Source organism: Myripristis murdjan, chromosome 9 (genome assembly GCF_902150065.1).
Source record: "Myripristis murdjan chromosome 9, fMyrMur1.1, whole genome shotgun sequence".
Lineage (NCBI taxonomy): Eukaryota > Metazoa > Chordata > Actinopteri > Holocentriformes > Holocentridae > Myripristis > Myripristis murdjan.
The window spans coordinates 6,550,130-6,566,081 of NC_043988.1; the positions used below are offsets into that span (position 1 = coordinate 6,550,130).

A 15,952-nucleotide genomic window follows, 5' to 3' on the forward strand; every position below is an offset into this window, starting at 1 on the left:
TAAATTACAAAAAGTAAATATATGAAACTGAGGCATAAACTTTAGAGTTTGGGACTTTTTGTTTATATCTGTTGCTTTTTTGATAATCTCATATTATTTATTTATTTCTATGTGCATTCATTTGGTGAATGGAAAGAGGAAGGGAAAAGAAGGGCTGAAATAAATGATCACTCTTACTGCTGTTGGTGCGAGGGCATGTGTCTGAGGACTTTTTAGTGCACGGTGATTTGTTATTTATGCGGCAGGAACAATGCTGATCCTGCCTCTGCTCTGATAAAGGCAGGTAATCAGCGATGTTTTGCTCGCACTTATCACTAAATCAATGTTGACCGAAGGTGGGCTCCCGGTGACAGACTCTCATAGCTGTGACAGACTCTCATAGCTGTCTCTCTATAGAGCTTGCTATTAAAGAGGCATTTCACCAAACAATGCTGATACATTTGACACATTATCTCAAACACATCCCAGGATTGTAAACAAACAAATGGTCGGTGATGCATGCTGCTGGAAAATAGTTAGGAGTGAAGTAGGTTCTGTGGGAATTCACATAAAAATAAATGATTCCAATTATCTTATAAAACCACAGTGAAGATCAGTTATGGTGGAATTGATAGACAAACATTACACATTAAACATTCTTTTCATTCTTATGGCAATTAATATACTCCACTGTTAATATTGTCTCTTATCTAATCACTATATGCTGCTGCAGTCTTGGCGATTCCCCTTAAAATATTAATTAAAGCAAAGTAACTGATGTAGAATCTTTTAATGTGTTTAATGAAGACTGCTAGACGTGCAAAGGTCACATGAAGAGATTGAAGGGATTGTGTGAATGACCACTTCCTCTTTTAGATACTTCTCCACTTTGAAATCTCAGGAATTTCTTCTATTTTGTCCTCCACTCGTTCACATCCTCTTTTTACATCATTTGAAAAGTGAAAGTTAGTGCAGCGAGTGATCCAGACCTGGAAGGGCAACATGATGTATCATGATGTTCGAGTGTCTTGACGTCTCGATGAGGCTTTGACCTTTTTCTGTAAGCAGAGGCGGTGATGAAGTCTGCATGGTGTGTGTTGTTTGGCAAGTAGAGGCGCACTGAATGGACAGTCGAGGATTGTTGGGAGGAATTTTAATTGTGCATGAGAGCGAGTGGAGCTACAATGGGGTTGTTTTCTCTGCCAGTCGGTTTCTTATCAGGCACGACGGGGGACATGCATGATAAAGAGCTCATAGTCGTCAACGTGTAGCATGCAGTCACTAATGTCTCATCCTTCTGCATGTAGTCTACTTCAGAAAACCCTCAGAGAACTCATTTATTATCTCAAAGCGAGCCAACAGCTCTGACAGTGAAGTATTATATGTAGCTACGCCATGTTTCACAAAGCCACAACACAAGAATGTAATTGTTTTTGCTCTCTGAAAAAAAGAATGCCAGTCATTCTATGGCAAATTTTAGGACACCAAACCAAAGCTGATACCACAGAAATGCTACAGTAAAAGAGGAACAAAGTGCCATAAAGTACAACAAGGTCACAGTAAACTCACAGTTTGGCACCACAGACACTGTGAAAGTCCCTGTGGGAATATTATGTGAATATTGTACAGATTTTTCATCCGGGTGGAACAGCTATGGCCTTCTAAAAAATCTTGCATAGCCGGTATATAGGCAACACCCATCAGTGGTCACACAGCACACAATGTTCTGCTGTTAGTCTGCTTCAGCCTGTTGGAAATGGGATATTAGCATACTCATGTTTGAGAAGTAAGGTGGGAGAGTCAGACGCTGCCAGCTTCTCACTGTGAAAAACACTGGGAAGTGTAAAATGATACAAGCATGTTTAAATTTTTGTATTAAGAGTGCAGTTTTACTGGTTTCCTGCTGCAAAAGGGGATCTTGCAATGTCACCATGCATGAGTGCTGCTGCCTTCAGGTGCTCCTCGTATGTTCCTACGTTCCTACAGCACTGAGGATGTAAATGCACTTTACAGTACATTTAAGTGCTTTTGGTTAGAAATAATACATTTGATCCTTTAAAAAAGTAGGTTTCTGTTTCTGTTTTAAAGAACAAGTAAAATGAAGAACAGAAAATCATATCAGGCGTGCTGCTGAAGGCTAAGTGGTGTATTAGCCACAAGTTGTACAAATCAATAGCTGCTACGTGATGCTGTTGAGGGAATCTCCCAGCAAAATGAGGAAGAATCAACTTCCTCTTTCCTTTCGTTTTCTAGAGGTTAACACAGAATGATTTCATTCTCCCTTCTGTTGTTATCACCATGCCTAAAAGGTTACATATTTGTACATTAAATGTATACTTTAACAAAAATATCATCAGATAAGACTCCTTAGTGCGCCTATCAGATGTTGGTTCATGGTTTATTCCACATCTTTTCAGGGAGTCCTTGCAGGAGCATTCTGCAAAGAACCACCATCCAGCATCATCTGTCACTACAACCTGAGATTCACTCATATCCACTGGACTTCAGGGGACAAAGTGGAACAACTAATGATGATGGATTTGGTCAGTGTGATTATTAGATGTGGATCACCAAAAATATCACACAAGAGGGAACGTTGGTCCTGAATGCTACCTGATATTAGTTTTTTAGATATGGTTTATAAATGTTTTCCTTGCCATTTTGCTTCATCTTTGACCATCGTTATAATGATGAAAATACAAACTCAAATTTGGAGTCAGGCTGAGGCATGGCAAGTGCCAGAAACTAATAAACTTTATTCAACCTCAAAGGGGAAAATAAGTAGAAATACCAGGATTCAGCAGAGAGAAAGTGAAAACTCTGAAAAACATGTCATTGTGATATCTCTGTGTCTTTGGAACATGGATAATGTATTTTAGCACACCATATTATTGTTTTTAATATGCTCTGTGTGGAAAATTGTGTATGTTGTAATATTTTCTACTCTGTATGTATGTACTCTGACTGTGGATTGAAGTATATGAGCACATAAATTTGCAAGGGTGCAGGGTGTGAGATGGCATTAAAGGGGACAGGGACATGTGACAGGCTGATGACCCCTGACATTTTTTATGTCACCATAATCATGGCACAGCACAGTGTGGGAAGCCTCACAGGTGAAGCCCCCAGGTAAGAGCACACATAGACCCAGTAATAGACGTCATGAATTTTAGTCCGGGACGGTCCCCCCAACCTTTACCTTAACCTTAACCCTAACCACTTGACAAAATACCCTTTTTACAACTTCCCCAGACTGAGACGAGATGTTCGACACCATTTTCATCTCTGTATGGCCAGTGGTTCAGCTCCTATGGGTAGCATTTTGTGTTAGCTTAGCATAAAGACTTAGAGTCTATGGGAGTCATTAGCCTAGCTCTGTATAATGAAAAAATAAGCCTTACAGTGGCTCTGAAGCTGTCTCATTTACACAGTGTATCGTGTGGATATGAAATACACAGCTTCCCACAGATCTCACACAGTACTTTTTCACTTTGATGGAGATAGGCTAATAACTCCCATAGAGATAAAGTCTTTATGCTAAGCTAACACAAAACGCTATCTGAAGGAACTCAATCATTGGACGTACAGAGATGAAAACGGTTTCCAACATCTTGTCTCAGTCTAGGTAAATCGGAGAAATTGTATTTTTCCCAGAATATTGGAGTATTCTTTTAACCAATAAGTCAAATGACCACTCAAAATTAAAAAAAAAAAAAAAAAAAAAAAAAAAAAACACTTTGCCATACTTGAAAAAAAAAAAAAAAAAAACTAAAAACTAAACAGGCCTCCATGTCTTGTGTGTGTGTGTTTGTCATGTGTTCTCCCACCGCGGTTGTAAAATTTCCGGCGGGGCTGTGAACGCAGCGTTATGAGGTCTGGCGAGTCCCGATAAGAAGGTGGGAGTCTCCAGCAGCCAGCGCTCAGAAGTGAAAGTGAGACAAGTGACGAGAAGTCGTGTAAAGACAAAGAGAGGAGGCACAAAAGCCGCAGGACGCTGTCACAGGAAGCCAGGTGGATCTCAAGAGCAACGGCAGCACGTCTCGAGCCGTTTTACAGCGACAACAAGTTGGTCGAGGTCGCGGGGCAAATGCGCTGGATCCGGTGACAGGCTCGACAGAAACACAGCCACCGACCGGAGAGACATGGTAGGTGACTCGAGCCGCTTACTAATAAGGTTGAGATACAAGGGCCGGCTTATATAGAGAGAAATTAAAGTTTCTCTTGGAAACAGGCTGTAAAATAAAATCTGATTTTACCACGTGATATGTAGTAAACATTCAACCCTCATTATCAGAGGCCAAAGTCCTCTGAAAGATAATTGAAGGTAAATGGGACAACAGGCAATGTTTACCTGCTGTATACACTGTGGTGGTGTAGGTACTACCTCTACATGTTGTCCAAATATATATTTTTTTCTATATAAACACATTTTCAACTACATAAGAAATAGTTAATATATGTATCTGATTGCAACTCATGAATTGTGGTAACTAAATATTAAGAACAAGCTATATTGGAAAATGATATTGTACTATGTATGTATGTAAGAATTTCTGGCTTTAAAATATATTTTAAATTAATCTTGTCAACGTGGAAAAACATATTTTGACTCTCAAATATATTCAAAATGTATTTTGCATATGATGTTGAATGTGTTTGACATGTGCTTATATTATTATGGGCTACATGACTTCTTGTTAACAGCCACCGTGGATGCTCCCATCATAGTAAAGTGACAAACTCCATGTTTTGCTGCTACACAGTGCCAGAAACTGTGATGTATGGCTATTTTTTTTCTTTTTTTTTTTTGTTCTTTTGCTGTTTGAATAGGATGAAATGAGACTGAGGTTCAGTTTCTAAAGTAAAGTGAACATCCTATAATATGATGTGAGCAGGGTTTCCCTAGAAAAATGCCAGGTACATTCATGCAGGCAGGAGGGAGGGAGGGAGTGAAGGAAGGAAGCATGGAGGGGAACTGGAATGGGCAGCAGTTCCTGTGCTAAGACGTCGCCAGCTGAATTTTAAACACACTATTGTTCAGCTATTCCAACTATTTGGGGTAGAATTTGGAGAGATGGCTTTAGGGGCAAGAATTAATCTGTATTCACTGGTCATCAGTCAGGTTTAGTCTCTTTACCCAGGTTCACGAGCCTCTTAGGACTCTGTATATACATTGCTTATGTAAGTCCTCACAGGAAATGAGAGTGAATTATGAATCCATTCAAGACGCCGAGAATGTAGTTGTTTTGCTCTGTCTGTCGGTTTCCTGTCCTCGCCAGCGCGTGGCCTCTGAGATGCTGTGCTTCCTGTGCTGGCACGGAGGGCAGAGGTCAAACAGAGACCCGTCAGGATGCAAATCACTCCGGGGTCAAGCCACTCTCAAAATATCCTGCTCAGTCTCTTATCAGCCTGTGACTTATCGGTGGCTTCTTTTGTTGTTCTGCTCATTTATTGTGGGAGCTGTTGGATGCAGCCGCTTCCCAAGGGCAGACGTGGAGGTTACTGTAAACACTTGAACGTACTGATCAGTGAAAACCTGCCCTGCCTCATTTCAGTGGCCTGCATGCCTGTGCCTGCTCGGTGCTGGAGAGGCCTGACATGTAGGAATGTAGTTCAGTGTCTCGCACTAGTAACCAAGGCTGTTGTTATTTTATTTAAGTACTAACATTATAAAGTAGCATAACTCTGTATGTACTCTTTTTCAAAAGGAATAGAGTTGTATTTAAAATGTAATGCAAGTGTATTGTTCTGATTCATATTTTTTTTAAGTACATACGTATTACACAGGAAACTCACAATAAAAAAAAAAGATACTGCACAAATTTCCTGTGTTTCATTTGTTTACCATTTCCTGCTTGTTTTAGGGCTGGCTTTAGTTCACAGAGAAAGTTCTTCACAAGATCTGCACTCGATGTGGTTATTCATTAGTTCCTCATTTTTTTATTTTTGTCTCTCTGTCTTTGTGCTGCTCGTGTAGTGTTTCTGGTCACCTGTCAATCAGACAGTGTGGGCGGTACTGTGATGTCTTTTTCCTTTGAATTTCCAATGATGAAGTTTCTGAGGTACCAGCCATGTTGACACAGTTCTTCCTTTGTTTATTCCAACCAAGCGGAAGTGTAACATGCCACTTACTGTTTGGTAGGTGATTTCTCCCCATAGGTGCCAGCCTCTTCATTCAAACATCAGTTAAGCAAGGCCAGTTAGTCACTTGACACCAAAGAGCCAAACAGACATTTACTTAGATGAAAATCTCAGATTACTACATCAAACCATCTGCCGTTCTTGAGAGAAAAGTCTGAACCATGTCAGCACAAAATGTCAAGTGCATATAGAAATCCAAAGTGAGCAGGCTAATCGCCACTAAATGTCCTACATAAATGTGTTTTGACAGGAGAATGGGAAGAGCCGCCTGCAGCAGGCCCACGAGGAGGTGGAGGAGGTGAAGATCATCATGCTGGACAACCTGAACAAGGCCGATGAGAGATCTGGCAAACTGGGCGAACTGGAGGACAGAGCTGATCAGCTGCTGCAAAGTGTAAGTAGGAGTGAGAGAAGCCATCCAAAGTGGAAAGACATCATTTGTTTAGTGTCACACCAACTTATTTTCACTCCGTGGAAGCATCCGGGTTGAACAGGCGAGGCGAATGACTGGAACGACTTGCTCGCAGAGGCCCACTCCACAGGCGTCTGGCAGAATCTAGGGAATAAAAGTCGGAAATGTCATATTGATGTCTATAAATACACCTTAGGTGGAGCTGGAGAGGAAAACAAATGTACATTTTACATCCTGATTGTGTTTTATGGGGCTATTTTTAGAAAGGTATTTCCTATTGTTTCCTAAGATGAATGAAGCGAAATGGTCTCCCTGGGTATGACAGAGTGAGTCCAGGACATGCCACGATGCGAATGTCTATCCGGGGGTCGGCAAGTGGGTCACATCGTTCCCACATCGCCCCGCCGGCCTGTTGGATCGTGCCGCCGTCCAGTTCTCAGAGAACTCAGTGGTCCGAGAAGGTTGTTGGGAGAAAACAAACAGGAAAGCTAGGAAAAGGTGGGAAACGGTGCTATGGGGTTAAGGGGACGCGGGAAATGGGTGGACGGGTATATTGGGATAAAAGAAAAATGTACAAACTGCTTGCGTCTAATTATAACTGTTTTTCTGTTTGTACACAAGATGAATTGAGAGGTTTAAAAAGGAAAGCTGGGGGAGCGGCGCTGAAATTGGAGTCCAAGGTTCACTACAGTGTAGACTTGGGATAGTGATTGATAAGAAGCCGTCATGAATTTAATCCACCAAGGTGTACACATGGACAGCAAACTCGCTTGTAGAAAAAAATCTATTCCACATTATGAGAATGCCATCGAGTGGATGTCTCTCAGGAATGACTACGTTCCTAGTTGTCTGTGGAGGTTCTCCATCATCCACGACTTCATGACTCAATTCATGATTTGATCCACGAGTTGAAATGGAGGTCCACTGGACTGTTTGTAGATTCTCGAAGACGTTTCACCTGTCATCCAAGAAGCTTCTTCAGTTCCGTCAAACCTGTGTGGGCGCATTATCCAGGTTGTTGGCAGGTTATGCTGAAAGTCTGACTCACTGGATGTAGACTGTGGGTGTAAGCCTTCACACAGCGTTCTCCTCCACTTCCACTATCTGTGGGTTACCATTTTCAAAAGGCCCATCGCTACGAGAAACAATTACAGTAACCTCTTAGGTGGTATGTCTATACAAATGTACTTGACACGAGCTTCTGTGATATCGGTTTAACAACGTCCCGCAAGAGCTATATACAGCTTTTAAATCAGCTGTGGTTTTAAGATGATGGAGTCTAAAACAAGCTCCTCCCAACACTATTTTGCAAGGGCACCATCGCCGTGTCCTGGACTTGAGTGTTGCCCGAGACGATTGTGATTACAGACAAGCCAGAGCGTTTTTTCCACTGTAGCAGAATGATAGTGTGTTCGGCCAGACCTTTCTCTAGTGCTGCCACGGCGCTAAGAGAGGTTACTATTGTGCCATAATGACAAGACCAATACCAACTCTTTGAAATTGTGTCATCTCAGTTATTCAAAGGTGATGTCAGGACTTAATATCTTGTGTGTGTGTTTCTTCCAGACTAAAACCTTTGAAAAGAGCACCAACCGGTTGAAGCAGCAGAAGAGATGGGACAACATGAAGATGAAAATAGTGCTGATCGGCGTCGGAGTGGTGGCAGCAGCCATTATTGTCGGACTCATAATCTATGCCATTGTTGATGCTTCACAGGGACAGTAGTTCCATTGCTTGGCACTGAAGGAAAATTGAGATTTGGGGGCTAAAAGGACCTAAGCTGGACAGAGGCGAAAGCTACTGAGAAAAGAGAAATGCAAAGTGATTGGACTGGCCTGACAGGAGGAGGTTTCGAGCATCTTGTTTGAACCTCTCGGTCTGGGCCGTGAGTGTTTCACAGCATTTCTGGCTGCATCAGTCCCACTCTGCGCTCCCGTGTAGGTCTTCAGTTGATATGGTACCACCGACAGCTCAGCTGCTTCTTCTGCCTTTATTATTGTTGTTATTTTTTTTCAAAGGTTACGTCTCTGACCAGTTGGCATCACACCAGTCCAAACCTGAGGATGTTACTGCAGAAAGTACTTCTGTCTTGTGTGTCATTAAGGAAATTGTTTAACTATAGGAAACACTGCTTGAAGGTCTTAGTGTTAATGTAGCATTCATACATTTAAATGTCATCACAGTCAAGGAAAAAAGACCACAGAGAAAAGATGTTTTGACAGAGCAAAGCCACTCCACTGGTCTCCCTGTTCTCTGGAAGCTCACAATCACAATGGTTTCTTTCAAAACTGCATTGAAATGCTGATTGCTGAATCCTGTGCTTGACCCAGTTGTGTACAAATGTTGCTGCTGACGAATCTCTTGCAAGATGTCTTAACATAGATGTTTTTGGTATTTTGTATCGTTTTAGTGTTCTATCTTCAAATGCTTTATGACGTAGTCTTTTTTTTCTCACAGGTTTGGGTTATTATTCAACTCAAACTACCTATTGTGTGTTGAAAACAAAAAAATAATGCTCATAAAACATGTACAAAAACTGTTTGCAGTCATCAGAAATCATTTCCAAACACCCGCCCTTCACATGAGTTGGGCAGACCTCCAGCAAATAAATAAATAAACGAGAGGAAAACATAATGATACCTCCATTCAGTCAAATTAATTTTGCCGAATACTAATCATTTTGCTAAAGTCTATAAGCCTTGATGGATCTCTGCTTATCAGTGGCAGGCTTGTTGTTTTATTTGGTTTTTGATTTGTGTAAAGGTCAGATTGCTTTTTGCCCCAGTGGCCCTGGAGCTGTGACCCAGTTTCTTCCACATAACTCTGGAGTGCTGTGGCAGATATATTTGGCTCTGTGGCTGACTGAGTGTTCACCGCCAGCTGTCAGCCTTCAACAAAGCACCATCACAAAGTTAACCAGATAAATGAGATAAATGAGCTGTGCCATCCTGCTGAGAGTGGTTTCAATCTGCAAAGCGAAACCTGAATGTTAGGGAAAGAATATGAATTCAATCAATCACACGCATTCAAGGTTGCTAATAATAAACAAAATTTCAGCTGATACTGAACATTTTTTAAAGTTATGTGGCAGACAGGTTAATACCCCCTGCTGCTCGTTAATTATTGTTCGCTTGAGGCAGATGCCAACAGGAAGTTTGAAGGCTTTGGAGTGACTTTGCTCACCTGATTTTGGACTCTCTTGCTGTTGTAGAGGTTTACATTTCCCTCCAGGCGTAATCAAATATTTGATCATGTATCGTCAGTAGTGTAATCAAATTATGCCACCACTCGTTCAAACAAGAACAGGTACACACACACACAAAACAAAGAATCAAAGGCAGATAGACAGACATTTTTGAAAGAGTCTTGTCTAAAAATATCTATATAAAAGTGTTAACCCTAACCTTACAATAATAATTTATATCTGAAATAAAGGGAATTTTGTTCACAGGGTTAATAAACACATCATGAATAAATAAATGATAGATAGATAGATAGATAGATAGATAGATAGATAGATAGATAGATAGATAGATAGATAAACAAACTAATGTTTTTTAATACGGTCATACAAGTGACTCTTCCCTATTGTGACTGGGCAAAACGTGTCACGTGGTCTCTATCGTCACACCCGGAAGCGTGACAAGCCGTTCGGTGTTATTGCTAACAGCAGGTGAGCTTACTATTGTTGAATTAAGTCGAGAAAAGACTTTTGGTTTGATTAAGGGCATGTAGACTGGAAGCACATGTCTGCAACATTGTGTGTGTGCGTGTCCTCGCTGAGGAAAGCTTCATACTGGGCCGATAACCGACCTCCATTGAGCTGAGTCAGTGTGTTAGCCTGCTAGCGGGAGCCGATCGGAGAGCGTACAACATACAAACCTCTCAGTTTCTTGTGGCCTTGCCTGACCTTGTAAGAACCATGTCACCTAAACGCAACTTGTACCTTAATGTCATAGTGACGACGCTTTTATTTCGGCGTTTGTATAATCCACCAAGCGGTACGTTGTCTCGAAGTGTTTAACTTGAGAGCTGATGGAGCAGGAATGTCGGAATAACACACAAACCACTTCTCAAAGTTGATATTTTCATTCAAGTAAGTGCTGCATGGTGGGTTATATGTATGCCGAACTGAAGAGTATGTCCTAATGATTCATAGTAAATACCCACAACTGTTTTCAGTTCTTTATATGTGCTGGTATACAAGGAAACAGACATATTTCCATGTTTATGAATGGAGTTTGGCTTGACGTTTTTTTCGTAGTGGAAAACGAGCCGGATCTGTTATCATTATTGCAAAAAAGTGACCCTTGTTTTATTTAGTTGGTCAGCAAATTAGACCAATAGGATCACTGATGATTGAAATATGTAAATAGAGAAAATAAATTGCTTGTATTTCTTTTAGATTTACAGTATTTGAAACGATCACTTAACCTATTGATTTTTTTAAGTGGCTTCTGTACCTCTGGCAGATAGTTTGGAAATGAATCTGTAAATATGAGGGCTGGACTGGATGATTTGATAAATTGATATGCCTTTATTATACATGTGTTTTTCTGCCAGGCAGTCTTACTGCAAAGAGGACACAAGGCTTTGTTTTGCCAGAATGGCGTGTTACTTTGATGAACATGACTGTGAGCCGACCAACCCTGAGGAGCAGTATCGCCAAAATGCACTACTGGAACTGGCCAGGTGAGTCTAAACCCAGATCAGCGACCTTGCAGTTCTTATTTTTCCATCATCACTTTCTGTCATGGAGGTCCGGGCTCTTGCTCACTGCTGGTCTTGGTTCTCAGGTCTTTAATGCAGGGCCTGGACATCGACTCGGGGGCGTTTGACCTGTCAGACTGGGACCAGCGGCTTCCTCCTCCGGCTGCCAAAACCGCTGTCCAGACGCTCTCTGTGGTCATTATTTCTCCAGAGCAAGCAGGTGACAGAAATACCCCCCCACAGCCACAAATGGAGTTTTTACATTCAGTTCTCTATTCCTGTAATAAACCATTGTGGCTGTGAAAGACGGCATTAGAAACATCATGAGGTGCTGGTAACCTCTGAACGCTGAGCACCCTGTTCTGATTGGGGAAGCAGATTTGTGTCAAGGCCTTCCTGTCCTCGGTGTGTTAACATAGTGAGTTGAACTTTGGCAGGGTGTGAGGTTGGGTAGTTACCTGGGTGTGATCTGAGTCCACATGCATTTCCTCTTTAGCTGCTTGACAGGACTGTTTGTGTCTCTCCATTCACATCTATAGTGCACCAGAAGAGTTCCCAAAATAGCACTTTTAGCACATAAACAAATGCAAATCAAATTATGTCAATATAAAGACAAATCCTGGTACACTTTTCCCCATGTTATTACAATTATTTGTGAAAGTCCTATCAAGTCGTTTCTTCCTAGTGCAAGGTCATGATAGGGAACATTCAAGCAGATGTAATTCAAATAGAAAAATGTCTATGGAAGTGAATGGAACCAGTTAACCATACAACCCAACACTCTGCCAAAGCTCAGCTTGGCTGTAAAAGGCAAATCCACTCTAAACTGGTGTGTTAAATTCCTAAATAATTCAGACACCCTAAAAAAAAACAAATGTCCAAATTGTCAAATTGTCAAGTGCACGCAGACGAGATGCAACAACGTCATACTCTTTCTCTGGGGCTTCTTAGAAAGCATTGTGGGAAGTACAGCTGCTGGAAAAGAGAGGGCAGATCCTCCCCTGGATAACTCAAGGGCAGAGAGACTGAACCCGTCTGTCTCTCCTCTTACAGACAAAGGTGTCAAGTGTCCGGTGTGTCTGCTGGAGTTTGAGGAGCAAGAGACGGTGCGAGAAATGCCCTGCAAACATCTCTTCCACTCAGGATGCATACTGCCCTGGTTAGGGAAGGTAAAACATGTAGGATTCGTCATTCAGATGCTTGTTCTGCAGATTCTGCAGCAGATTTCCTCAGATACACCGAGGAGATGTGTGAGTGAACGCTCAAGACTCCGTTTGATCCTTTGTGATGATTCTTTCTTTAAAATCCTAGACCAACTCCTGCCCGCTGTGTCGGCTTGAATTACCGACAGACAATCCAGAGTACGAGGAGTTTAAAAAAGACAAGGTGGGTGTGCACAGACACATCACTTGGGTAAAATCGTTGCTCATGGTGTTAACTGTATTTCCATAACTGAGTTGTGTTTTGTGTCTTTCAGGAAAGAAGAAGACAGAGGGAGCACAGGCTGGAGGACCTACACGGAGCCATGTACACATGACAGCCGGGCCGACGGTGACATGACGGTGACGGTGTTCAGCAAAAAACTAACGTCCTGGGACAGAAGTTAGCAACAGGGTCTGTGGTCACTTTGAATCTCAAGTTGGACGTGTGCTTGAGTGAGCATGAATATATTTTTAGATGTGTGCGAGCCACTGAAACGGCAACGCTACAGAGCTCTGTCACATTTTGTATCTCGCTTGCGTTCAGTTAGTTTGACTATGAGAAACCGCTTTGAAAGTCTTTTTATCTATTCCTTTTTTTATATCTAAATATGTGAGCTTTAAACATATGCAGATATCTGTTCAGCTGCTTTATCCCTCAGAACAAATAGGAATCTTTCAACGAGAGGAATGCTACGCCAGAGTATACTGCGGCATAGTTGGAACTCTTTCCTTCTCTTTCGTTCTTTTCTGCCTTATTATAGCTGACTTTTTATGGTCGTCACTTCTCCACACATGTGATTTGTGGACCAAATCTGGAGTAATTCCACCACATTTAATGTATTGGGTGAGGTTGTTTAGATTTGTGAGAAGGCAACCGTCTTGACATGTTTTGGTCGATCAGTGCATAAAGACCATGGATGCATTCTTTTCCATTTGCAATTACAATTAGATTTAGATTTAGTTAACCACATTACCTTTGACTGAGTAAGCAGATAAAGACTCAGCATCTTCCTCAGGGATGTTGGAATATTTTGTTATTCTGTCATCATGTCAGTGTAAATCTTCAGCTTAGGTCTTCATTGATTTACTCTCATAACCACATGCCACCACACCTAAAAGGTTTCTCAGGGGAGACCCTGCAAAGGATGAGTGGAGTCCAGACGTCACAGGGTGTCTGCCGGTCCTGAAAAAGTTTCAGTGTCCTAAATTATGTTTTTATTACCTAAAACACTTTAACGGTCATGGTTATAGTTAAATGTAGCATTTTAAGTCTTTAATTCGGTATTCTCATTTCCACAAACCTCTGCAGTTTTCAGTTTTTTTGCTGTGAAATTGGTCCATGTTTCTTTCTAATTGGCACTTAAAGGGTCTTTATGTGTTTTGAGTTTAACGTGATGAAACTTGCAGACACTCTGGTGAACGAGGAGAAAATGTCTTGATGTAACAACGGCTTCCACGGTCAGTTCACTTGAAACTGAAGTCATCTGCTTTATATTCCCCCGTCCAGCTCTAACTATGTTGTTAACTGGCTGGTGGATGTTGAGAACCAGGTCTGAGGAAGACTTCCAGTATTGAAAGAGATTTACATGCCAGCAAAGAGATTATTTCAAGTGCATCACATTGAATTTGCCATACTCGTATGAATGAATTTTACACCAGGCACAGATGTGAGGTGTCATGCAGGCAGTGTTTTTTTTGTTTGTTTGTTTGTTTTTTTCTGAGGAGATTTCAAGTAGGCTGCTTTAAAGTTTTACAGAAGAAAGAACTGTACATGTGTACTATATGAACTGGTACTGAATTAATTAATTAGATATTTTAACTAAAGTATCATGGATACACATTGAGTTGATTGATTTATTTTAATGTGCAATGGAAAAAAACAAAACAAAAACAAAGCCAAAAGGTTGCACTGTTGGCTCTGGTACAATGACATATTTATTTTAATTTGTTTTAAGCAAATTGTACTTGTTTTTTTTTACACAGCTCTATGTACGTTTTACCTAGAGGGCTACGTAGCTGCGCATAGAGTGAAAAAAATAGAGATCAACAGCAGCCATTTTAACATGAAATAGCAGGTAAACACAGGTTTTACTAATGACATAAATTAAGGTTAAGTTTCATTAAAGAGAGTCTTTCCAGTGAGGCAGCATGAACAGCAGCAGGAGCCTGGCTCTGTTCGACATGAGTGGACCAGAGCCTTCCTTCATGTGGTTAGTAACACCTGTGTTTACCTGCCAGTCAAAAAGGTCTGTTGATCATAATGGATGCATTCACGCTGCGTCTGTGCCTGGTGGATTCAGACTGTAAAGCACAATTTGACCTCGAATGCCCTGGTTTCTAATTGTGATCATTACTGAATTTACCTTGAAAGTGTAATTTTTCACTGAGCCTCCAGGGACACACACACACCTGGATTTTTGTTCCCCATCTCAGCTGGCTTTAATCTCTTTCCATACTACAGTGTCTAAACATTCTCAAGGAAAACTGGCAGTTCAGTGAAGTTATTGATGTTCAAGTTGATTCTAGCATTTTATTTCCCTCAGGTTCTCTTTTGAAATGCACTGGCTTTATGCTTTTTGTCTTTAATCAAGTTTGGGATGTCAAATGATTGTAAACCAATGATTTATTTCAAACTGTATTCTAGCTGCGTTGTTACCTAGCGTGAAGGAACTTGGTTCTAATTGTTGGCAACAAGCAGACTTTGTTTAGCACATATTGTACGTTTGGTATTTTGTTAATTAGTACTATGCCACACTCTGTATTCCAGTCCGTTCTGTAAAGCTGTTTGTTGACTTTAAGCCGAACCATATTAATCATTCTGTTACCTTGTATAAGTTTAACTGTTGACATTTTTGTGTTTGCTCAAAGAACCCATGCAAAACATTTGCTAATAATTTATCATTTTTATTTCATATTTGAATATAAATCTCTGACAAAAGAAAATACCTAAATGATAGACAAATCATACATATGTACATAATTTATAAAAGGAAACAAAATATTTTCTGCATTGCCTTGTTTTGGGGATTCACCAACTCTGCTCCATCATCATCAGATTAGAGTAAAATACACGTTTTACATAGTTTTCCAACTTAGAAAAAAAGACTTACATTTTATTATAGACATTTGTTTGTGTATTCTACAGTTCAAGACATCTACAGGTCAGGCAGCCTTTTGTAAATGGGATTCTCTCATGAACAAACATACCAGAGCTATTGACTGAAGTGCAGATTTTGACACAAGTAGAGAAAACAAAAAAAGTTGTAAAGCCACTTTTATATTTTGGCCTGTCCAGTGGAAGATAGAGATGCCGTCACAGAATAAATCCAATCCTGTGTGAGGGTTCATACAAGCTGCCAGTTGAAGTCTAACCAAGTGACTCTGTTACAGTATGGTGAAAGGCTACATCAGAACACAAGAGAAAAAAACAACCAATAATTCAATAATTGAGCATGGTCATCTGGCACAGGGATGAGGGATAAGGCTAAAACAATCAGTGCACACACAC

At 40.8% G+C, this 15,952-nt stretch overlaps 2 protein-coding genes across 8 annotated transcripts; both read left to right on the top strand.

The window, feature by feature from the left end:
• The first annotated feature begins 3,856 nt into the window (after positions 1 to 3,856).
• Positions 3,857 to 9,042, top strand: vamp5 (vesicle-associated membrane protein 5). Its single transcript, XM_030059132.1, has 3 exons — positions 3,857 to 4,124; positions 6,371 to 6,514; positions 8,099 to 9,042. The coding sequence occupies exons 1-3, from the start codon at positions 4,122 to 4,124 to the stop codon at positions 8,255 to 8,257; spliced, it is 306 nt and encodes a 101-aa protein (XP_029914992.1). The 5' UTR covers positions 3,857 to 4,121; the 3' UTR covers positions 8,258 to 9,042.
• Positions 9,043 to 10,129: 1,087 nt separating this feature from the next.
• On the top strand, positions 10,130 to 15,872 carry rnf181 (ring finger protein 181). Of its 7 annotated transcripts, none has more exons than XM_030059780.1 (6): positions 10,130 to 10,205; positions 11,082 to 11,224; positions 11,329 to 11,462; positions 12,296 to 12,411; positions 12,554 to 12,628; positions 12,720 to 15,872. In XM_030059780.1, the coding sequence occupies exons 2-6, from the start codon at positions 11,139 to 11,141 to the stop codon at positions 12,777 to 12,779; spliced, it is 471 nt and encodes a 156-aa protein (XP_029915640.1). In that variant the 5' UTR covers positions 10,130 to 10,205; positions 11,082 to 11,138; the 3' UTR covers positions 12,780 to 15,872. The 7 variants fall into 7 exon arrangements, with proteins under 7 accessions (XP_029915640.1, XP_029915637.1, XP_029915636.1 ...); XM_030059777.1 differs by having other exon boundaries at positions 10,136 to 10,205; positions 11,096 to 11,224; XM_030059776.1 differs by having other exon boundaries at positions 10,137 to 10,206; positions 11,078 to 11,224.
• The last annotated feature ends 80 nt before the right edge of the window (positions 15,873 to 15,952 follow it).

Excerpts from the sequence above, each read along its gene's own strand:
- vamp5 (XM_030059132.1), top strand. Across the intron at positions 6,515-8,098 it reads CTGATCAGCTGCTGCAAAGT|ACTAAAACCTTTGAAAAGAG; the intron begins GTAAGTAGGAGT and ends TGTTTCTTCCAG.
- rnf181 (XM_030059776.1), top strand. The coding sequence starts at position 11,079 with ATGTGTTTTTCTGCCAGGCAGTCTTACTGCAAAGAGGACACAAGGCTT. Across the intron at positions 11,225-11,328 it reads GCACTACTGGAACTGGCCAG|GTCTTTAATGCAGGGCCTGG; the intron begins GTGAGTCTAAAC and ends CTTGGTTCTCAG. Across the intron at positions 12,629-12,719 it reads AGGAGTTTAAAAAAGACAAG|GAAAGAAGAAGACAGAGGGA; the intron begins GTGGGTGTGCAC and ends TGTGTCTTTCAG.